This window comes from Acomys minous, assembly GCF_964271855.1.
Source record: "Acomys minous genome assembly, chromosome: 8".
In the NCBI taxonomy this organism is placed as follows: Eukaryota; Metazoa; Chordata; class Mammalia; order Rodentia; family Muridae; genus Acomys; species Acomys minous.
Window position 1 is genome coordinate 14,618,685 of NC_140489.1, and position 24,140 is coordinate 14,642,824.

At 49.8% G+C, this 24,140-nt stretch overlaps 2 protein-coding genes and 1 long non-coding RNA gene across 8 annotated transcripts in view; all 3 read right to left on the reverse strand.

The window, feature by feature from the left end:
• The window catches only part of LOC311602828 (protein TCL1B2-like), a 45,722-nt gene that overhangs the window by 11,213 nt on the left and 10,369 nt on the right, over nt 1-24,140 (reverse strand). The gene's annotated exons all lie outside the window — the stretch shown is intronic.
• On the reverse strand, nt 1,936-9,876 carry LOC311603484 (protein TCL1B2-like). 6 transcript variants are annotated; one of them, XR_014781097.1, is made up of 5 exons: nt 9,713-9,874; nt 7,937-8,026; nt 3,822-3,992; nt 3,063-3,123; nt 1,936-2,522 (listed from the first exon to the last, which is right to left on the reverse strand). XR_014781097.1 is itself a non-coding variant. In XM_084792425.1 (4 exons), the coding sequence occupies exons 1-4, from the start codon at nt 9,541-9,543 to the stop codon at nt 2,479-2,481; spliced, it is 348 nt and encodes a 115-aa protein (XP_084648551.1). In that variant the 5' UTR covers nt 9,544-9,704; the 3' UTR covers nt 1,936-2,478. The 6 variants fall into 6 exon arrangements, 1 of the variants encoding a protein (XP_084648551.1); XR_014781096.1 differs by lacking the exon at nt 7,937-8,026 and having other exon boundaries at nt 9,713-9,876; XR_014781098.1 differs by lacking the exons at nt 7,937-8,026; nt 9,713-9,874 and adding an exon at nt 8,155-8,243.
• Nucleotides 15,699-21,190, reverse strand: LOC311604160. Its single transcript, XR_014781381.1, has 3 exons — nt 20,981-21,190; nt 16,976-17,146; nt 15,699-16,277 (listed from the first exon to the last, which is right to left on the reverse strand). It is a non-coding gene; the product is annotated as an uncharacterized lncRNA (long non-coding RNA).

Genomic DNA, 24,140 nt, shown 5'->3' on the forward strand with positions numbered 1-24,140 from the left:
CTTCTTCCAAGAAGGGGCAGGACCAGGCTGTAAGGATAGGTCACTCCTGCATGCACCTTGGAACAAATGCTGAGCACCCTCCCTGTACTGATCTCCTTCCCACATGGACCAGTATATCTCAAGGGTAGAATTGTCAGCTGGAAGCAACCTCAACTCCCAACCCATGGTAATGTGGTGGTGTCTAGAGACATCTGTAGTGCAATGGGCAGAGGGCAGGGATGTTATGTTCACCCTGTGTTCTCACCAGACTTTCCCAAGACATAGCTGAATCTGACCCAAATGCCCTATAAGGCCACTTATGAAAGCCTGCTTCACATAGAGGCCCAAAGAGTGCCTTGGGTTGATATCAGACCTACCAGACATCTGCCTATATCCAGAATTGTCTCCAAGACCCAGACTTATTACCCAGCACAAGAAAAAACATCTCTGGGTTTGAAAACCTGCCATCCTCCTCCCTGTGGTCCTGTCTCCTCTTGCGTGAGTCCCTGCCCTCTGCTCATCTCTCTGTTCTCAGGGAACCCCTAGAGCCACTGGTGAAGGTGAATTTCAGGGCTGATCTTACAATCCTCTTATTTGTCTTGTTGTGGGGTTTTCCTTCCCATAAAGCATGAACATATTTCCCTATTTTTCTACAAACACTTTTCTATAATAACAACATCTCAATCAGGCGGTGTTGGCACAAACCATCAATCCAGCACTTGGGAGGCAAAGGCAAGAGGATCTCTGTGAGTTTGAGGCCAGCAAAGTCTACAGAGATAGTTGCAATATAGCTAGGGACACACGGGCACACAGACACACACACACACACACACACACACACACACACTTCTCAAAATATAAAAAAAACCCTAAACTGAACAACCCCAAAAGAAGAGGTCTCACATAGCCTGGCCTAGCTTTGAGATCACTACATAGCCAGGCATCACCTTGAATTTCTGATTCTCTGGCCTCCCTCTTCAGAGTGCTGAGATCCTAGCACTTGATAATGCCCTGGTTTGATCCCATGTTTATGCCGTTATGACAGTTGGAACTTGTAGCTCTGTGTGTGCTAAACAGACACACTAGCAACTGAGCTCCAGCCACAGCCCTATAAGGCCCTTTAGAGATTGACTCTGTAAAGTTATGGCTTCCATCTGTGGGCATCTTCTTGTGAATCCTGTGAGGGAGGGAAGGCTTTTCTTTCTTGTGCATCTGATTGTGGAGGAAGGCCTTGAGTGGATGTAGCACTTGTCAACGAAGTGCATTTAGCCAATCACCTGGGCAGAAGGACAGGAGGGGAAGATGGGGCTTCCCCGGGGGTGGGAGGGGCCTGGAGAAAAGCTGACAATTTTCAGTTGGCAGTTGGTGGGGAGAAGCCACCCTAGGAGGATCAAATTGGTGGGTGATTGGGATAAACATAGGTTATGAGGACACAGGATTAGAGTAGTTTATTTTACTTTACTAGTAGATTATTTTTAGTTTAGCTTCTGCCCAGCGTAGTGCTTGCAGGTTTGGATTATTTTTCAGTCTCTTTGTGCTACTTATTGGCTTCCTAGGCGGTACAGATATACAATGCCTGCAACATCAGATGAAGGACAATTTCACAGCACCTGGCCTCTGTCCCCTTCCTGCTACTCCCTTGATCATCTGGTGTCTTCACATGCAAGGACACTGTCTCCCTCTGGAATATGGAGCATTACTGTGCCTCCTACAGTGACACATTGTCACCTGTCACTGACCACTCCCCTTCCTCCATGTGGCACTACACCCTCTGACCTGGTGTCAGCTCTGCTCCATCCAGCTCCCAGCCTGCCTCCCTTCTAGACCTTCCCCAGCTACCCTGCTGCAGAAGTGGCCAGAAACCACATCTCCTAGTGCTCCTATAATGGTTGGGGACAAACATTTGCATTCTGGACTAGAATACGGGAAAAGATAGACCAGCAAGGACAGAACCCAGAAAAATGCAATAAGTTTAATTAGTTAAAACACAAGTGATGGTGGGACATGGTTAGGGTCAGCATCACTTGTAGGAGGCAGGGATCTGAGCACATGGGAGGAGAACCCAGGTGCTCCCTGTCCATGTCCCACTGTGCCCTCAAGCTACTGAGCACAGTGTCCTCTACCCAGCACCAGGTGGACTTCCAGCCAGTGTTAGCAGCTCAAGGCACACAGGGCCTGGACTCCCTATCCATACCTGCTCCTCAAGAACCTACAGACCAGAGCCACCTGAGGAGAAATGGGGCAGATGTCCAACCACAACAGAACTGGGAGCCCAGGAAGAGGGTTCGGAGGGAGGAGGGTCCTAACAAGTGCCATCTCTGAGGTCCGCGCCAGAGGCACAAAGTGGACAAGAGAAGCTTCAGCCTGTCCCCAGCCTCAGGACACACACAGGTCAGGCACACAGTAGCAGGTCATCTAAAGTGCAGATCTGAGCAGGCCAGGAAGGACTGCCATACTGGGAAATCTAGGAACAGGCAGTGGAGTGTATGGGCACAGTCTTCACTGAGGGCACTGGGGGCAGGAGCCTACTGGATTGCCACGAGCTGGAGAAGACAAAGGAGACACAGATTAGCGATTCCCTGAAGAACTGGGTGCTGGATCAAAGGCCTGGGCTCCAGTAAGCCCAGCTCTGTCCCTGCCCATGGGCCAAGCTCTACCTAGCCAGGGAGAGCTGCTGCCGAGCTGGGACAGATACCCAGTGTAGGTCTCTTGAGCCAGGGTCACACAGCACTGCGGAGTGACTGACCTTGATGGTCAGGGTCACACAGTTCCTGTCTCGTTGCAGCTAGAGCTCTGTGGTTTAACACCCACAATTCCAGCCCCGGGAGCCTGTTTGCAGCTGTAAAGTGTAAACTGGACATCTTGACTTGTTCCCAGGGCTGAGGTGTGGTGACTGTGATTCAGTGAGGTCCTCTGCTCACTGTGGGGTGTTGCTTACAGTGTTCAGATCCAAAGGAGAAGGGTGACGGGTGGCCGCACAAGGGAAGCTCAGGGATTGAGGTCACTACTGGCTTCCTATGAAGAGGGAAAGCCTGCTGGTGCCTGCCTGATCTCAGCAGTGAGGGGTGTGGTCCCTGACATACCACCTAGTGAGTCACAGTCTTCATACTCCAACCTTAGGATCAGTTTGCTTGAAGCGTCATCCTGCAGAAGAGAGAAGAGCCATCAGGATCCTAGGTGACACAAATCTAGCCAGCTCTGAGACCTTGGCCCATTCAGACTTGAGGCACCAGGCAGGGGTAAGGGGCAAAAGGTAACCTGGTCTGGGGATTCCATAGCTAGAGGGGAACATTATTTCTACACTCAACACACTGGACAGAGGTGCCCCCATGTTTCCTGCATGCATTCTCTCTCCTCTTTTGTTCCTGTCCCCCTCTCTTGTGTAACAGCCTCCTCTGTAAGCAGAAGGTCAACAACAACAAAAGTATCCTCAAGGACTCCCTGAAACTGAACAGATTCACCTCGCCCCCATCTGCCAGAGGAAGCAAAGCCAAGCAGCAAGGACTCAGACCAGAGACCCCAGAAGCAGCAGAAACCAGCCAAGCTGCCTGCAGAGCTTTAGACAGCTGAGGGACCTGGACAAGACACTGCACTGCAACCTGCTGAGCTGCCTGTAGGCTGTGCAGTGTGCTCCAGGGACCCAGCTCTTGTGAGCTGTCTGTTTATTATAGAATGTGCACATACCTCCACCAAATCATCCACTGGAAATGGATCAAGGCTCTAAAAAGAGCCCCTAAAGGAAGATTTCAATGAGGGGAGCTAAGAACCTCCCTGGGGTCGGCACAGGATGAAAACCATTTGGTACCTGTTGCAGCATTCCTTTTCAAGTTCTGAACACTTGCCTGGATATATTCCAGTAATCTCCAGGATGTGTAGTTTGATGCCAAGTATGTCTCTGCAGTTGACAAATTCCATTTCATTGGTAGACAGTTCAAATTCTGGGTGTGGAAGGTCATAGGATCCTCATAAAATTCGTGGACCTTCCGCAAGTGGACAATCAAAGGAACTCCATGCTATAGGGAGTAGAGGGGAGGGGTACATTAGTGCTAGGATTCTGACAGCCATGCGTGGGTACCAGCCAAGCGTGTTTGCTTCAAGGGTCAAGCTCAGAGGTATATGTTTCAACAGCCTGACCTCAGCCTTGTCTCCAGCACCTCTGTCTTCCTCCCAAGGATCTGGGATGTCTGGTCCTCTGCTGTTGTCTCCGATCCCAGGACTCGTTCCAGCCATCCCTGCTCATCCCCAACGCATCTCCCACAATGTAGCCTCAGTTTCCAGGCCAGCAGCACCAGTCACTGGTTGTACACACACAAACAGGTATGCACCCATATCCCAGGCCAGGGGCCAATGGCTTTAGCAAAATAAATGCACTGTAGTGTTGATTTGTCATTAATAAATGCAAAACATAGGGCCCAGTCACCGGAGAAAGGTACAGTCTTGCTTTTGTGTTAAATGGAGTTTTACTCATGTCTCTGGATGCTTTTGCAGGAAGGTTGTGCAGGGGAGTGTTGCAAGTCTGCAGGCCTTGAACCTACGTTGATGTTCCAGCTTCTGCCATGTGTGTATATGTGTCTAGGAAAATGTAACAGTTAGGCCTATTTTTTAGTATACTAACAGAGGGGTTGGGAGGTAGAAGGGAAACATGGAAGGAGTGTGGGGAGCAAACAAAAGCCATCTTGCACCAAGTCTCTGTCTTGTCCCCCATGGTAAACTTACCCTTTTCCCCCAAGTTCCCCAAAAGCCTACAAATGTATGCCTGGTAGCATCTCCATTGCACCTGGGGGCCAGCTAATTAGGTGCAAAACCACAATGTCAAATAGATTTATAAAAATCTCCCCTTGTGGCTTAGCCTAACCTTCCTACCTCAACCAGCTTGAAGGCCAATTTCCCTGTGACCCCTACACAATCATGTAACACCAAGGCTTGGAAAGTGCCCCTTTCAGCTTTTGCCTTTATAAACCCTGGACCCAAGGAGACTGGGCCTATACTTTCCTCCAAGTACTGGGGAACTGTTGGTCCAAGCTCTGGAGCTTGTTCAACAAATGACCCTGTGAGGATTGAATCCGGCTGGTTTCTGGTGGTCTTCGGTGGAAGGAGGGGTGTCTCACAACTTGGCATAACAGGAAGGAGAGAGAGAGAGAGAGAGAGAGAGAGAGAGAGAGAGAGAGAGAGAGAGAGAGAGAGAGAGAGAAAGTGCAAAGCAGGATCCAGTGTTGTAACTTGGAATTCCAAACTACTCAGAGGGTTGAGGCAGGGGGATCCAGTTTCACTCGTATCTACACTATAAAGTGTGTGAAAGACCAACCTGGCCAATTTAGTGAGACCCTGTTGCAGTATAAAACGTCAAAGGAAGGCTGGACCCTACCTCAATTTTAGAGATGTCCTAGCAAGTTGCAAGGCCCTTGGTAATCCCTAGTACAAGTGCTTTAAGGGTGGTGGTGGTGGGGACGACAGAGACAGAGACAGAGAGGGAGAGAGACAGGAGAGACAGGAGAGAGAGAAAGAGAGAGAGAGAGAGAGAGAGAGAGAGAGAGAGAGAGAGAGAGAGAGAGAGAGAATAAAGAATTATCTTAATTAGGGAAATGATTCCAGGGCTACCCTTGCCTCAATTACTCCATTTTTTTTCTATTCCTATGGGATCCTTTCATGGCCACTGTAGCTAGTGGCCTGCACAGTCACAGGAGAACCCCCCCCTTCTCCAGAGCCTCTCCAGTCACTCACCCTCTAGACCCTGCACTCCCCCCTTCCTCCCACCACAGTGCTTTCAGTCTGTGACATCATCCACAGGGCACCCACAGGATGTGTCCCTCAGCAAAGCTCTGCCTGGGTCCTGAGCTGCATCCTTTCCCAGCAGCCTCAGATCCTCCTCCTTTCAAACTCAACTGTACAAGAAGCTCATCTGGTTCCTGCATGGTTCCTTTCTGCACACTGGGACCAGCAGCTGCTTTAGCACAGCCTGGTCCCAATAGTTGTATGGTGGCCAGGCATGAGATTATTTGGGTTTAATTGACTACATACGATTTCCCATGGAATCTGCCTCATTACACCCTAACTATCAGAATTCTCTCTAGGTTTTTTTAAGTGAAAATGTTTTTTAAAGATTATTTATTTATTATGAGGTACACTATGTTCTGCCTGCATGTATGCCTGCAGGCCAGAAGAGGGCATCAGATCCCATTATAGATGGTTTGAGCCACCATGTGGTTGTTGGGAATTGAACTCAGGACTCTGGAAGAGCAGTCAGTGCTCTTAACCTCTCAACCATCTCTCCAACCCCCTTAACTGAAAATATTTGATCCAAAACTTTTCTACTCTTTATTTGGTATAGGTAGAAATAAAAACACTTATCTGCTACTTTCATTTTTTTAATGGAGCTTCAGATGAAATACTCCCTGGTTATATGAATGTTCATTAACATATCCGAGTTGGCAAAAGATTAATGTAAAAAAAAAGACTAAAAAGAAAGGTAAGGACCTTTCCTAGGTATGGTAGAGGGGAAGGTTTATAGTAGATAAAAGAGCATAGACAAAAACAGAGACACTGAGAGAGTCCAGAGTGAACATAATCCTGAGCTGGGCCAAAGGAGGAGGGGAGGGAGGGGAGAGGAGAGCAGAGGAGAGGAAGGAGGGAGAGGGAACGGGGAGGGGAGAATCCAGCCTGGACAGCCTGGGTCAAGAGACTGGCACAGCCAATGGGCTGAGTTATTCAGGGCCCAGAGGAGCTGCAGCTGAAGAAGGTTAGGACAGGGGGCAGGGGATGCCAGCTATTCCCAGTAACAAGCCAGGACTGGGGAACACCAGGAGAACCTGGCATCCAGAGTCCGCTTTGATGCATATTAGGCACCTCAGTGAGACTAAACCAGTCCCCCATCCATACCTCCAGTACAGGGCATGGGACCCACAGTTTCTGCCACACCAAGCACTGGCTTTGCCCTCTAACAACATCCTTGGTCCTTGTGGAGAAGTTTTGATACCTACAAACCTCCATTGCACAGTATGTTATGCTCCCAGGTTCCTTGTGGTCTGCAGCCACAGCCCAGGGCAGTTTTCAATCAGAGTGATGATCTACAGCACAGCAGATCACGTGACCCATTAGGACTTCCCCCATGTCCCCTGGTCACTTTCCAGGATAAGGACCCCTTGTCTGTTCATGGCTTCCCCCAGGCCATTCAGTGTAGGAACAACAGCAGCAGATGAGTTCTTATTTTCAAAAAAATCAGATACCAGTGTGTGTTTGCATTCACATCTGCCCCCTCCAGGTCATGGGGCTCCTCCTGGACCTGCCTTTTTCCTGACCTGGAGAACTCCTTCTCATCACACAAAGCCCAGCTGTGTGTAAAGCTCTCCCAGCTGGCTCCCTCTGACCACCTGTACCTCAGGCCTCAGCACAAGGGCTCCCTTCATCTGTGCAGAAACCTGTGCTGTGAGGCCTCCAAGCAGAGGCTCCAGAGATGGGAGTAAGTATAGACATTGCTCAGTTCAGGGACCATTATGACAATAGCACACACACACACACACACACACACACAACCACACACACACACACACACTACACACACACACACACACAACCACACACACACACACACAACCACACACACACACATACACAACCACACAACCACACACACGCGCACACACACACACACGTGCGCGAGCACACACATACACACACACAACCACACACACACAGACAACCACACACACGCACCCAAGCACGCACGCACACGCGCACACACACACGCGCGCGCGCGCAGGCGTGTACAGACACACACACACAAACACACACACACACACAACCACACACACACACACAACCACACACACACACACACACACGCACGCACGCGAGCGCGCACACACACACACACACACACACACACGCACCCCCACACTCACTCTCCCTGGCCACAAGGATAATCACCCGGGTGCAGGATGTCTGGAGCCCTAGAACTCACCATATGAGCAGGCCGGTTGGGACAAATCGCAGTACGTGTAACCACCCACTTTTTTTCATATTCGTCCTGATAACAGCCAGGTCTCACGCACTGCAATTGCGATGGGAAAGACCACAACAACCGATCAATAATATTTGCAAAAGCCATATTATAGGAGCTGATCGAGTTGGCTGCCTCCTTAAAATACAGTCCTGAAGGGGGCAAGACGAAGAACTCACCACAGCTTGCAGCAGGGCCAGGAGGGAGTAAACCCAATTCACCTGTGCCTGGGCCAGGAGCTCAGCTCACCAGATGCCCTGGGCTCTCAGGCTAGCCCTCTGTAGAGCGCTCTCTGTTCCTTGCCCACACTTGAGGGAATTATTCTGACCAGCACGTGTCCAGCAGGTCTTCATCAGCTCCCTCCTGTCAGCTGACCCTCTGCATGTAGGCAGTGGTTCTCAGCCTTCCCAATGCTGGGACCCCTTAATGCAGCTCCTCATGTTAGGGTGACCCCCAACCATACTTATTTTCCTTGCTACATCAAATTGTAACTTTGTACTGTTATGAAAGCTAATGTAAATATTTGGGGAGCTAGAGGCTGCAAAAGGGGTGCTACTCCCAGGTTGAGAACAGATGCCCTGGGGTGATCTGGGCAAGACACACCTGGGGTAAATTCCTTCTCCTGGAAAACAAGCAGACACACCTCAGATATTTGGGATCAAGATCAAATAAAATGAACTTGTGTTTGGCGTGGGACTGTGATGCTTCTTGCTGTCCTTGCCATTGGCCCTAGAGTCTGACTGCCCACGTGGTCTGGCCATCTCCTTAGCTCTGCTTTGCTGAGACCACCAAGGGCTGTCCTAAAGCATCCTGGTGATGGCAGCACCCTGTGCTCTGAAGACAGGGTCACTGTGCCCTTCTCCTTTGAGAGCCCAGAAGCCAGATTCTTCCCATCCTGGCCCAGATCATGTGGAACACCTGTGTCTCCATCTTTTTCATCCTCCTCCCCATTTCCTCACATCCATCCATCCATCCCTCCTTCCTCCCTTCATCTCTGCAGTGTCTCATGCAGCCCAAGTTGTCCTCAAACCCACGTTGGAGCTGAGGATGACCATGAATTCCTCATTCTCCTGCCTCAGCTTCTCTAGTGCTGGGATTGCTCACAGAGCACAGTTCTGTGTGGTGCTAGCAACCCAACCCATGGCTCAGCACATGCTACACACCGTTCTATCAGTTTTTCTCTACCCCTAGTCCCACGTCAGGCATTTCCTTGGTGTCCTGGCTATGTTTAAGTCAACTTGGCACAGGCTACCATCACCTGGAAGGTAGGAACGTCAGTTGAGAAAATGCCTCCAAAAATGAGGCTGTAGGCAAGCCTGTAGGACATTTACTTAATTAGTGATTGGTGAGAGAGGGCCCAGCCCATTGTGTTGTGGCCATTCTTTGAGCTGGTTGTCCTGGGCTCTGTAAGAAAGAAGACTGAGCAAGCCAAGGGGAGCAAGCAGGAATCAGATCCAGCCTCCAGGTTCTGGCCCTGTCTAGGTTCCTGTCCTTACCTTGAGTTGTGCCCTACAATGTTGGAGTGTAGGGCAAAGAAGCCATTTCTTCGCCATCTTGCTTGTGGTCATGGTGTTTCATCACAGCAGTAGTAACCCTAACCAAGACGCTAGGCACTGCCGACTGTGTCTCCCTACAACTGTAGCCTAGAGCCTGCCAACCCATTTCCCAGAGGAAGAAACCGAGGCATGAATGCTGTGACTTCAGTGAGGTGCGTGGCACTGGGAAGCTGTGACTCACCTACTTTTGGCTCTGACTCCTTGCTGCCAGCCTTAGCTGTGCCCCTGTCTGATGGCCTCCAGGTGGAGGCTCAAATATTTCTCTGAGAAGCTGGAAGGTGAGAGAAGTCAGGCCCTTTCTCCTCCAGCTAGTCTTCGTCCAAATCACGGCTGACAGGTGCTCATGTCTCCTAGCCAACTTGCCCCTCTCTGCTGCTTGGCATGGGAAGATTTTGAGCAGTGCAGGCTTCTCTCCAGGTCCTTTCTTGCCCAGAGATGAGCTCTGTCCTGCAATGCTGGGCTCCACCAGCAGGGGGAGTGCTCCCCAAGCCCCAGGTACTAAGTGTGGTTGGTTGCAGGGAGTTCCAGACCACAGAAAGTGTCACTGTGCTGGCTTTGGGAGCTGAGCGATGGGCACTGTGCTGTGAGCACACCTTGCTCAGCCACTCCAGGTGACTGGGCCTAAACACCAGGCACACTGAGGTAGAGCGCCTAAAGCACAAGGCATGGCTGGATGGGAAGTGAGCCAGCAGCAGTGGATGGAGAAACACAGAGGGAGCTGAGGGTGTGCAGAGACCACACAATGGTCAGGCTCCTGTGACAAAGGCTCTGACCTCTCTGTCTCTCCTTGATGCCTGATTCACCAAGATGGGAGAAGGCAACCTCACATCCCTCCCACCACCTGCCACCACCTCCCAGGATGCCTTCCTCACCCTGATGCACTGTATCTCCTCAAACCATGAGCCAGAAGAGCCTCCTCTTTAACTTGTTTCTCATCAGATGTTTGCTCAGCTTTGACAAGAGTGAGCAGTGAGCCTGGGTCCCCATCCCTGGCATTAATGGTGCATCTTACCTCTGGGTTAGCGCTGTCATCTTCCAGGCAGGGTCAGCAAGAAACCCCACGTCTGCAAACGTGGGGTGTGTTGGACTCCACATTCTTCACCCTTCATTTGTGCACCCCATTCCTGTGTGTGTGCCAGCCTCTCTCTCAGCCTCTCTGTGCCTGGACGCCCAGGTCCTTAGCAGGCTGTGGCTGAGACTCTACCTGCCGAGCGTCACTGTGTCGTGTCTATATTGCTTCTCTACCCTCCCTCTCTTCTCACCCAGAAGGTTCCCAGCTTTTCTCACACACACACACACCACTTTCACAGTAATTTCAGGATCATAGCATCTAAGCAAAAACTCTTTTTAAAAAAACTTTGTATTTAATTAATTTCTTCAGATTACATCTTAATTGTTATCCCCTCACTTGTATCTTCTCGTTCCTCCCTTCCTCTCTTTTACCCTATTTACCTCGGACTGTGGCAGAAGGGGACCTCCTTCCCCAACATGGTCACAGACTATCAAGTCTCATCCTGGTAGCCTGCTTATCCTTTCTCTGAGTGCCACCAGGCCTCCCCTACGTGGGGGAAGTGGCCAAATATGGGGTACCAGAGTTCAGGTCAGAGTCAGTCCCTGCTCTCTACACAACTGTGGAGAATGTGCTGTCCATTGGCTAGATCTGGATAGGGGTTCTAGGTTTACTGCATGCATTATCCTTGGTTGGTACAGTAGTTTGAACAGACCCCCCCCGTAAGTCTAGAAGCTTTATTTGTAATAGCCAGGACCGGAAACAACCTAGATGTCCCTCAGTTGAAGAATGGATAAAGAAACTGTGGTACGTTTGCACTATGGAATACTACTTAGCTATTAAAAACAAGGAAATCCTGAAATTTGCAGGCAAATGGATGGAACTAGAGATCATCATCCTGAGTGAGGTAACGCAGACCCAGACAGACTCACATGGTATATACTCACTCATAAGTGGGCACCAGCCCAACAGAGGTGTCCCCTGAAAGTCTTCACTTAGCTGGAGATTGGGATGTTACTGGGACTTCCTATTGATACTCTAGGTGTGAGAGGTAAGGAAGAATGGGAAAATAGAAGGATCCAGAGGTTCCTAGAAATTTACAAGTAAAAACTTCTGAAGCCTTGTTTTATTGTACCTACAAATTACTTCAGAATATACACCTTTACATGAGAAGTGCTGAAATATCAGCTCAAACTATTATAATCCTTGTCTGCTAGCTTCATTATAATTCCGTATATATATATATAGATCTGAGGTGTAGAAGTGAAATGCCCAGTTCACAGGACTTGTCTATAATCTGGCCTGTCTTTTCATGTAAGGAGTCTATTAACTCCTTGTCTGGAGGTTTAGGTTTTTGTTGTTTATCTTGTTTTTATTTTGTTATGATACAGGGTTTTTTTTCCCCCTATATAACGGCACTGGCTGTCCTGGACTAGCTTTGTAGGCCAGGCTTGCCATGAACTCTCAGAAATCTGCCCTCCTCTGTTGGGATTAAAGGCTTGCTGACTGTACCAGTATTTTAAAGTTCACAGATTTTCCGTTAACATTCTTTTTGACTTTGTATATAAAAAGAAGCAGAGGTGTTTATAGCATAAATGTATGAACATTTAACTTGCTAGATTCTCTTATTGGCTCAAAGGTATTTGAGAAGGTTATTTTTTTCATAATAAATGACACAACCTTCACTATGTCACTGAGCTTATGTATGAGTAGTAAATTTCTTTTTTCTTTTCTCATAAAACATCTCTCAAGCCTCACCATAAGAAAGGAAACAGGACTTGGTTAATTTTCTCATTCATCCTGTGATCGTTTCCTCTTTGATTGGACTAACCTCACTTGGGAAACTGAGGCACACCTCTAGGGGTGGGGTCACATCATGAATGTATGCATGCATCCCATGGGCTGTGAGTTCCAGATGAATAAAGGAGGGAAGGAGAAAACAGGAACGCCTTCCTTTCCTCCGTGCCCTGCCTCACAGTGATATGAACTGAAGTGCTTCCCACAGCCCTGCACAAACCAGACAAGTCCTTTCTCTTTCTCAAGTCGTTGACCTCTGGATATTGGGCCACAGCAGTGAACTAACACAAACTCCCAGTTCTCCTCTGCCACTGCTGGCTTGTTTAGGTCTTGTTTCTTCTAGCAGATGCTGTTCTCCATGGAGTGATATGGTCTTGGATCTGTTCCTTTAAGATGGACAATGTCTTCCCTAATTCCTCTAGGTCCAGGCTTGGGTGGAACTGTCTCCTCCACCAATCGCTGTGTCCCCTTGTTTCTGAGGAGGAATTGAGCAGCTCACCCTCAAGGCCAGGGAACATTCTCACTAGAGCAGGCCATGCAGGCAGCAGGAGCCTGCAGCAAGGGGAAGCTGCTCACTTCAGGGTGAGGAGGAGGCTGGATCTCAGCTGGCTCTCCTTCTCCCTGGTTTTTATTCCATTCAGACCTGCAGCCCATGGAGAGGACACCCTCCAGTGAGTGTGCTCTTCCCTCTCTTTGGAAACACACACAAGATGCACCTAGAGCCATGCCTCAGTAGCACCCTAAGGGATTCTGTACCTAGGCAAACGGCTAAAGAGGGGAACAGAGTTTCCTATGGACCAGTGTCACTCATGACCTCAGCTTCTTCCAAGAAGGGGCAGGACCAGGCTGTAAGGATAGGTCACTCCTGCATGCACCTTGGAACAAATGCTGAGCACCCTCCCTGTACTGATCTCCTTCCCACATGGACCAGTATATCTCAAGGGTAGAATTGTCAGCTGGAAGCAACCTCAACTCCCAACCCATGGTAATGTGGTGGTGTCTAGAGACATCTGTAGTGCAATGGGCAGAGGGCAGGGATGTTATGTTCACCCTGTGTTCTCACCAGACTTTCCCAAGACATAGCTGAATCTGACCCAAATGCCCCATAAGGACACTTATGAAAGCCTGCTTCACATAGAGGCCCAAAGAGTGCCTTGGCTTGATATCAGACCTCCCAGACATCTGCCTATATACAGAATTGTCTCCAAGGCGCCAGACTTATTACCCAGCACAAGAAAAAACATCTCTGGGTTTGAAAACCTGCCATCCTCCTCCCTGTGGTCCTGTCTCATCTTGCGTGAGTCCCTGCCCTCTGCTCATCTCTCTGTTCTCAGGGAACCCCTAGAGCCACTGGTGAAGGTGAACTTCAGGGCTGATATTACAATCCTCTTATTTGTCTTGTTGTGGGGTTTTCCTTCCCATAAAGCATGAACATATTTCCCTATTTTTCTACAAACACTTTTCTATAATAACAACATCTCAATCAGGCAGTGTTGGCACAAACCATCAATCCAGCACTTGGGAGGCAAAGGCAAGAGGATCTCTGTGAGTTTGAGGCCAGCAAAGTCTACAGAGATAGTTGCAATATAGCTAGGGACACACGGGCACACGGACACACACACACACACACACACACACACACTTCTCAAAACATAAAAAAAAACCTAAACTGAACAACCCCAAAAGAAGAGGTCTCACGTAGCCTGGCCTAGCTTTGAGATCACTACATAGCGAGGCATCACCTTGAATTTCTGATTCTCTGGCCTCCCTCTTCAGAGTGCTGAGATCCTAGCACTTGATAATGCCCTGTTTTGATCCCATGTTTATGCCGTTATGACAGTTGGAACTTGTAGCTCTGTGTGTGCTAAACAGACACACTAGCAACTGAGCTCCAGCCACAGCCCTATGAGGCCCTTTAGAGATTGACTCTGTAAAGTTATGGCTTCCATCTGTGGGCATCTTCTTGTGAATCCTGTGAGGGAGGGAAGGCTTTTCTTTCTTGTGCATCTGATTGTGGAGGAAGGCCTTGAGTGGATGTAGCACTTGTCAATGAAGTGCTGTTTAGCCAATCACCTGGGCAGAAGGACAGGAGGGGAAGATGGGGCTTCCCCGGGGGTGGGAGGGGCCTGGAGAAAAGTTGACAATTTTCAGTTGGCAGTTGGTGGGGAGAAGCCACCCTAGGAGGATCAAATTGGTGGGTGATTGGGATAAACATAGGTTATGAGGACACAGGATTAGAGTAGTTTATTTTACTTTACTAGTAGATTATTTTTAGTTTAGCTTCTGCCCAGCGTAGTGCTTGCAGGTTTGGATTATTTTTCAGTCTCTTTGTGCTACTTATTGGCTTCCTAGGCGGTACAGATATACAATGCCTGCAACATCAGATGAAGGACAATTTCACAGCACCTGGCCTCTGTCCCCTTCCTGCTACTCCCTTGATCATCTGGTGTCTTCACATGCAAGGACACTGTCTCCCTCTGGAATATGGAGCATTACTGTGCCTCCTACAGTGACACATTGTCATCTGTCACTGACCACTCCCCTTCCTCCATGTGGCACTACACCCTCTGACCTGGTGTCAGCTCTGCTCCATCCAGCTCCCAGCCTGCCTCCCTTCTAGACCTTCCCCAGCTACCCTGCTGCAGAAGTGGCCAGAAACCACATCTCCTAGTGCTCCTATAATGGTTGGGGACAAACATTTGCATTCTGGACTAGAATACGGGAAAAGATAGACCAGCAAGGACAGAACCCAGAAAAATGCAATAAGTTTAATTAGTTAAAACACAAGTGATGGTGGGACATGGTTAGGGTCAGCATCACTTGTAGGAGGCAGGGATCTGAGCACATGGGAGGAGAACCCAGGTGCTCCCTGTCCATGTCCCACTGTGCCCTCAAGCTACTGAGCACAGTGTCCTCTACCCAGCACCAGGTGGACTTCCAGCCAGTGTTAGCAGCTCAAGGCACACAGGGCCTGGACTCCCTATCCATACCTGCTCCTCAAGAACCTACAGACCAGAGCCACCTGAGGAGAAATGGGGCAGATGTCCAACCACAACAGAACTGGGAGCCCAGGAAGAGGGTTCGGAGGGAGGAGGGTCCTAACAAGTGCCATCTCTGAGGTCCGCGCCAGAGGCACAAAGTGGACAAGAGAAGCTTCAGCCTGTCCCCAGCCTCAGGACACACACAGGTCAGGCACACAGTAGCAGGTCATCTAAAGTGCAGATCTGAGCAGGCCAGGAAGGACTGCCATACTGGGAAATCTAGGAACAGGCAGTGGAGTGTATGGGCACAGTCTTCACTGAGGGCACTGGGGGCAGGAGCCTACTGGATTGCCACGAGCTAGAGAAGACAAAGGAGACACAGATTAGCGATTCCCTGAAGAACTGGGTGCTGGATCAAAGGCCTGGGCTCCAGTAAGCCCAGCTCTGTCCCTGCCCATGGGCCAAGCTCTACCTAGCCAGGGAGAGCTGCTGCCGAGCTGGGACAGATACCCAGTGTAGGTCTCTTGAGCCAGGGTCACACAGCACTGCGGAGTGACTGACCTTGATGGTCAGGGTCACACAGTTCCTGTCTCGTTGCAGCTAGAGCTCTGTGGTTTAACACCCACAATTCCAGCCCCGGGAGCCTGTTTGCAGCTGTAAAGTGTAAACTGGACATCTTGACTTGTTCCCAGGGCTGAGGTGTGGTGACTGTGATTCAGTGAGGTCCTCTGCTCACTGTGGGGTGTTGCTTACAGTGTTCAGATCCAAAGGAGAAGGGTGACGGGTGGCCGCACAAGGGAAGCTCAGGGATTGAGGTCACTACTGGCTTCCTATGAAGAGGGAAAGCCTGCTGGTGCCTGCCTGATCTCAGCAGTGAGGGGTGTGGTCCCTGACATACCACCTAGTGAGTCACAGTCTTCATACTCCAACCTTAGGATCAGTTTGCTTGAAGCGTCATCCTGCAGAAGAGAGAAGAGCCATCAGGATCCTAGGTGACACAAATCTAGCCAGCTCTGAGACCTTGGCCCATTCAGACTTGAGGCACCAGGCAGGGGTAAGGGGCAAAAGGTAACCTGGTCTGGGGATTCCATAGCTAGAGGGGAACATTATTTCTACACTCAACACACTGGACAGAGGTGCCCCCATGTTTCCTGCATGCATTCTCTCTCCTCTTTTGTTCCTGTCCCCCTCTCTTGTGTAACAGCCTCCTCTGTAAGCAGAAGGTCAACAACAACAAAAGTATCCTCAAGGACTCCCTGAAACTGAACAGATTCACCTCGCCCCCATCTGCCAGAGGAAGCAAAGCCAAGCAGCAAGGACTCAGACCAGAGACCCCAGAAGCAGCAGAAACCAGCCAAGCTGCCTGCAGAGCTTTAGACAGCTGAGGGACCTGGACAAGACACTGCACTGCAACCTGCTGAGCTGCCTGTAGGCTGTGCAGTGTGCTCCAGGGACCCAGCTCTTGTGAGCTGTCTGTTTATTATAGAATGTGCACATACCTCCACCAAATCATCCACTGGAAATGGATCAAGGCTCTAAAAAGAGCCCCTAAAGGAAGATTTCAATGAGGGGAGCTAAGAACCTCCCTGGGGTCGGCACAGGATGAAAACCATTTGGTACCTGTGGCAGCATTCCTTTTCAAGTTCTGAACACTTGCCTGGGTATATTCCAGTAATCTCCAGGATGTGTAGTTTGATGCCAAGTATCTCTCTGCAGTTGACAAATTCCATTTCATTGGTAGACAGTTCAAATTCTGGGTGTGGAAGGTCGTAGGATCCCCATAAAATTCGTGGACCTTCCGCAAGTGGACAATCAAAGGAACTCCATGCTATAGGGAGTAGAGGGGAGGGGTACATTAGTGCTAGGATTCTGTCAGCCATGCGTGGGTACCAGCCAAGCATGTTTGCTTCAAGGGTCAAGCTCAGAGGTATATGTTTCAACAGCCTGACCTCAGCCTTGTCTCCAGCACCTCTGTCTTCCTCCCAAGGATCTGGGATGTCTGGTCCTCTGCTGTTGTCTCCGATCCCAGGACTCATTCCAGCCATCCCCGCTCATCCCCAACGCATCTCCCACAATGTAGCCTCAGTTTCCAGGCCAGCAGCACCAGTCACTGGTTGTACACACACAAACAGGCATGCACCCATATCCCAGGCCAGGGGCCAATGGCTTTAGCAAATTAAATGCACTGTAGTGTTGATTTGTCATTAATAAATGCAAAACATAGGGCCCAGTCACTAGAGAAAGCTACAGTCTTGCTTTTGTGTTAAATGAAGTTTTACTCATGTCTCTGGATGCTTTTGCAGGAAGGTTGTGCAGGGGAGTGTTGCAAGTCTGCAGGCCTTGAACCTACGTTGATGTTCCAGCTTCTGCCATGTGTGTATATGTGTCTAGGAAAATGTAACAGTTAGGCCTATTTTTTAGTATACTAACAGAGGGGTTGGGAGGCAGAAGGGAAACATGGAAGGAGTGTGGGGAGCAAACAAAAGCCATCTTGCACCAAGTCTCTGTCTTGCCCCCCATGGTAAACCTACCCTTTTCCCCCAAGTTCCCCAAAAGCCTACAAATGTATGCCTGGTAGCATCTCCCTTGCACCTGGGAGCCAGCTGTTTAGGTGCAAAACCACAATGTCAAATAGATTTATAAAAATCTCCCCTTGTGGCTTAGCCTAACCTTCCTACCTCAACCAGCTTGAAGGCCAATTTCCCTGTGACCCCTACACAATCATGTAACACCAAGGCTTAGAAAGTGCCCCTTTCAGCTTTTGCCTTTATAAACCCTGGACCCAAGGAGACTGGGCCTATACTTTCCTCCAAGTACTGGGGAACTGTTGGTCCAAGCTCTGGAGCTTGTTCAACAAATGACCCTGTGAGGATTGAATCTGGCTGGTTTCTGGTGGTCTTCGGTGGTAGGAGGGGTGTCTCTCAACTTGGCATAACAGGAGGGAGAGAGAGAGAGAGAGAGAGAGAGAGAGAGAGAGAGAGAGAGAGAGAGAGAGAGAGAAAGAGAGAGAGAGAGAGAGAGAGAGAAAGTGCAAAGCAGGATCCAGTGTTGTAACTTGGAATTCCAAACTACTCAGAGGGTTGAGGCAGGGGGATTCAGTTTCACTCGTATCTACTCTACAAAGTGTGTCAAAGACCAACCTGGCCAATTTAGTGAGACCCTGTTGCAGTATAAAATGTCAAAGGAAGGCTGGACCGTACCTCGATTTTAGAAATGTCCTAGCAAGTTGCAAGGCCCTTGGTAATCCCTAGTACAAGTGCTTTAAGGGTGGTGGTGGTGGGGACGACAGAGACAGAGACAGAGAGGGAGAGAGACAGGAGAGAGAGAGAGAGAGAGAGAGAGAGAGAGAGAGAGAGAGAGAGAGAGAGAGAGAGAATAAAGAATTATCTTAATTAGGGAAATGATTCCAGGGCTACCCTTGCCTCAATTACTCCATTTTTTTTTCTATTCCTGCGGGATCCTTTCATGGCCACTGTAGCTAGTGGCCTGCACAGTCACAGGAGAACCCGCCCCCTTCTCCAGAGTCTCTCCAGTCACTCACCCTCTAGACCCTGCACTCCCCCCTTCCTCCCACCACAGTGCTTTCAGTCTGTGACATCATCCACAGGGCACCCACAGGATGTGTCCCTCAGCAAAGCTCTGCCTGGGTCCTGAGCTGCATCCTTTCCCAGTAGCCTCAGATCCTCCTTTCAAACTCAACTGTACAAGAAGCTCATCTGGTTCCTGCATGGTTCCTTTCTGCACACTGGGACCAGCAGCTGCTTTAGCACAGCCTGGTCCCAATAGTTGTATGGTGGCCAGGCATGAGATTATTTGGGTTTAATTGACTACATACGATTTCCCATGGAATCTGCCTCATTACATCCTAACTATCAGAATTCTCTCTAGGTTTTTTAAAGTGAAAATGTTTTCTAAAGATTATTTATTTATTATGAGGTACACTATGTTCTGCCTGCATGTATGCCTGCAGGCCAGAAGAGGGCATCAGATCCCATTATAGATGGTTTGAGCCACCATGTGGTTGTTGGGAATTGAACTCAGGACCTCTGGAAGAGCAGTCAGTGCTCTTAACCTCTCAACCATCTCTCCAACCCCCTTAACTGAAAATATTTGATCCAAAACTTTTCTATTCTTTATTTGGTATAGGTAGAAATAAAAACACTTATCTGCTACTTTCATTGTTTTAATGGAGCTTCAGATGAAATACTCCCTGGTTATATGAATGTTCATTAACATATCAGAGTTGGCAACAAATTAATGTAAAAAAAAAAGACTAAAAAGAAAGGTAAGGACCTTTCCTAGGTATGGTAGAGGGGAAGGTTTATAGTAGATAAAAGAGCATAGACAAAAACAGAGACACTGAGAGAGTCCAGAGTGAACATAATCCTGAGCTGGGCCAAAGGAGGAGGGGAGGGAGGGGAGAGGAGAGCAGAGGAGAGGAAGGAGGGAGAGGGAACGGGGAGGGGAGAATCCAGCCTGGACAGCCTGGGTCAAGAGACTGGCACAGCCAATGGCTGAGTTATTCAGGGCCCAGAGGAGCTGCAGCTGGAGAAGGTTAGGACAGGGGGCAGGGGATGCCAGCTATTCCCAGTAACAAGCCAGGACTGGGGAACACCAGGAGAACCTGGCATTCAGAGTCTGCTTTGATGCATATTAGGCACCTCAATGAGACTAAACCAGTCCCCCATCCATACCTCCAGTACAGGGCATGGGACCCACAGTTTCTGCCACACCAAGCACTGGCTTTGCCCTCTAACAACATCCTTGGTCCTTGTGGAGAAGTTTTGATACCTACAAACCTCCATTGCACAGTATGTTATGCTCCCAGGTTCCTTGTGGTCTGCAGCCACAGCCCAGGGCAGTTTTCAATCAGAGTGATGATCTACAGCACAGCAGATCACGTGACCCATTAGAACTTCCCGCAAGTCCCCTGGTCACTTTCCAGGATAAGGACCCCTTGTCTGTTCATGGCTTCCCCAGGCAATTCAGTGTAGGAACAACAGCAGCAGATGAGTTCTTATTTTCAAAAAAATCAGATACCAGTGTGTGTTTGCATTCACATCTGCCCCCTCCAGGTCATGGGGCTCCTCCTGGACCAGCCTTTTTCCTGACCTGGAGACCTCCTCCTCATCCCACAAAGCCCAGCTGTGTGTAAACCTCTCCCAGCTAGCTCCCTCTGACCACCGGCACCTCAGGCCTCAGCACAAGGGCTCCCTTCATCTGTGCAGAAGCCTGTGCTGTGAGGCCTCCAAGCAGAGGTTCCAGAGATGGGAGTAAGTATAGACATAGCTCAGTTCAGGGACCATTATGACAACAGCTCCTACACACACACACACACACACACACACACACACACGCATGCACGCACGCACGCACGCACACACACACACACAACCACACACACACACACACACACACACAACCACTCAACCACACACACGCACACACACACGCGCGCGCGCGCACACACAACCACACACACAACCACACACACACACACACACAACCACGCACGCACGCACGCACGCACGCACCGAGCACGCGCGCACACACACACACACACAACCACACACACGCACGCGCACACACACACACACACTCACTCTCCCTGACCACAAGGATAATCACCCGGGTGCAGGATGTCTGGAGCCCTAGAACTCACCATATGAGCAGGCCGGTTGGGACAAATCGCAGTACGTGTAACCACCCACTTTCTTTCATATTCGTCCTGATAGCAGCCAGGTCTCACGCACTGCAATTGCGATGGGGGAGACCACAACAACCGATCAATAATATTTGCAAAAGCCATATTATAGGAGCTGATCGAGTTGGCTGCCTCCTTAAAATACAGTCCTGAAGGGGGCAAGACGAAGAACTCACCACAGCTTGCAGCAGGGCCAGGAGGGAGTAAACCCAATTCACCTGTGTCTGGGCCAGGAGCTCAGCTCACCAGATGCCCTGTGCTCTCAGGCTAGCCCTCTGGAGAGCTCTCTCTGTTCCTTGCCCACACTTGAGGGAATTGTTCTGACCAGCACGTGTCCAGCAGGTCTTCATCAGCTCCCTCCTGTCAGCTGACCCTCTGCATGTAGGCAGTGGTTCTCAGCCTTCCCAATGCTGGGGCCCCTTAATGCAGCTCCTCATGTTAGGGTGACCCCCAAACATACTTATGTTCCTTGCTACATCAAATTGTAACTTTGTACTGTTATGAAAGCTAACGTATATATTTGGGGAGCTAGAGGCTGCAAAAGGGGTGCTACTCCCATGTTGAGAACAGATGCCCTGGGGTGATCTGGGCAAGACACACCTGGGGTAAATTCCTTCTCCTGGAAAACAAGCAGACACACCTCAGATATTTGGGATCAAGATCAAATAAAATGAACTTGTGTTTGGCGTGGGACTGTGATGCTTCTTGCTGTCCTTGCCATTGGCCCTAGAGTCTGACTGCCCACGTGGTCTGGCCATCTCCTTAGCTCTGCTTTGCTGAGACCACCAAGGGCTGTCCTAAAGCATCCTGGTGATGGCAGCACCCTGTGCTCTGAAGACAGGGTCATTATGCCCTTCTCCTTTGAGAGCCCAGAAGCCAGATTCTTCCCATCCTGGCCCAGATCATGTGGAACACCTGTGTCTCCATCTTTTTCATCCTCCTCCCCATTTCCTCACATCCATCCATCCATCCCTCCTTCCTTCCTTCATCTCTCTGCAGTGTCTCATGCAGCCCAAGTTGTCCTCAAACCCACGTTGTAGCTGAGGATGACCATGAATTCCTCATTCTCCTGCCTCAGCTTCTCTAGTGCTGGGATTGCTCACAGAGCACAGTTCTGTGTGGTGCTAGCGACCCAACCCATGGCTCAGCACATGCTACACACCGTTCTATCAGTTTTTCTCTACCCCTAGTCCCACGTCAGGCATTTCCTTGGTGTCCTGGCTATGTTTAAGTCAACTTGGCACAGGCTACCATCACCTGGAAGGTAGGAACGTCAGTTGAGAAAATGCCTCCAAAAATGAGGCTGTAGGCAAGCCTGTAGGACATTTACTTAATTAGTGATTGGTGAGAGAGGGCCCAGCCCATTGTGTTGTGGCCATTCTTTGAGCTGGTTGTCCTGGGCTCTGTAAGAAAGAAGACTGAGCAAGCCAAGGGGAGCAAGCAGGAATCAGATCCAGCCTCCAGGATCTGGCCCTGTCTAGGTTCCTGTCCTTACCTTGAGTTGTGCCTTACGATGTTGGAGTGTAAGGCAAAGAAACCATTTCTCCGCCATCTTGCTTGTGGTCATGGTGTTTCATCACAGCAGTAGTAACCCTAACCAAGACGCTAGGCACTGCCGACTGTGTCTCCCTACAACTGTAGACTAGAGCCTGCCAACCCATTTCCTAGAGGAAGAAACCGAGGCATGAGTGCTGTGACTTCAGTGAGGTGCCTGGCACTGGGAAGCTGTGACTCACCTACTTTTGGCTCTGACTCCTTGCTGCCAGCCTTAGCTGTGCGCCTGTCTGATGGCCTCCAGGTGGAGGCTCAAATATTTCTCTGAGAAGCTGGAAGGTGAGAGAAGTCAGTCCGTTTCTCCTCCAGCTAGTCTTTGTTCAAATCACGGCTGACAGGCGCTTATGTCTCCTAGCCAACTTGCCCCTCTCTGCTGCCTGGCATGGGAAGATTTTGAGCAGTGCAGGCTTCCCTCCAGGTCCTTTCTTGCCCAGAGATGAGCTCTGTCCTGCAATGCTGGGCTCCACCAGCAGAGGGAGTCCTCCCCAAGCCCCAGTTACTAAGTGTCGTTGGTGCAGGGGGTTCCAGACCACAGAAAGTGTCACTGTGCTGGCTTTGGGGGCTGAGCGATGAGCACTGTGCTGTGAGCACACCTTGCTCAGCCACTTCAGGTGACTGGGCCTAAACACCAGGCACACTGAGGTAGAGCGCCTAAAGCACAAGGCATGGCTGGATGGGAAGTGAGCCAGCAGCAGTGGATGGAGAAACACAGAGGGAGCTGAGGGTGTGCAGAGACCACACAATGGTCAGGCTCCTGTGACAAAGGCTCTGACCTGTCTGTCTCTCCTTGCTGCCTGATTCACCAAGATGGGAGCAGGCAACCTCACATCCCTGCCACCACCTCCCACCACCTCCCAGGATGCCTTCCTCACCCTGATGCACTGTATCTCCTCAAACCATGAGCCAGAAGAGCCTCCTCTTTAACTTGTTTCTCATCAGATGTTTGGTCAGTGATGACAGAGTGAGCCGTGAGCCTTGGTCCCCATCCCTGGCGTTAATGGTGCATCTTACCTCTGGGTTAGCGCTGTCATCTTCCAGGCAGGGTCAGCAAGAAACAAGCTGTGAAGGATGCTTGTACTCATTGCCTGCCAGTGTCCTTAGCACAGACTAACCTTTCTGCAAACGTGGGGTGTGTTGGACTCCACATTCTCCGCCCTTCATTTGTGCACCCTATTGCTGTGTGTGTGCGCCATCTTCTCTCTCAGCCTCTCTGTGCCTGGATGCCCAGGTCCTTAGCAGGCTGTGGCTGAGACTCTACCTGCTGAGAATCACTGTGTTGTGTCTATATTGCTTCTCTACCCTCCCTCTCTTCTCACCCAGAAGGTTCCCAGCTTTTCTCACACACTCACACACTACTTTCACAGTAATTTCAGGATCATAGCATGTAAGCAAAAACTCTTTTTTAAAAAATTGTATTTAATTAATTTCTTCAGATTACATCTTAATTGTTATCCCTTCACTTGTATCTTCTTGTTCCTCCCTTCCTCTCTTTTACCCTATTCCCCTCGGACTGTGGCAGAAGGGGACCTCCATCCCCAACATGGTCACAGACTATCAAGTCTCA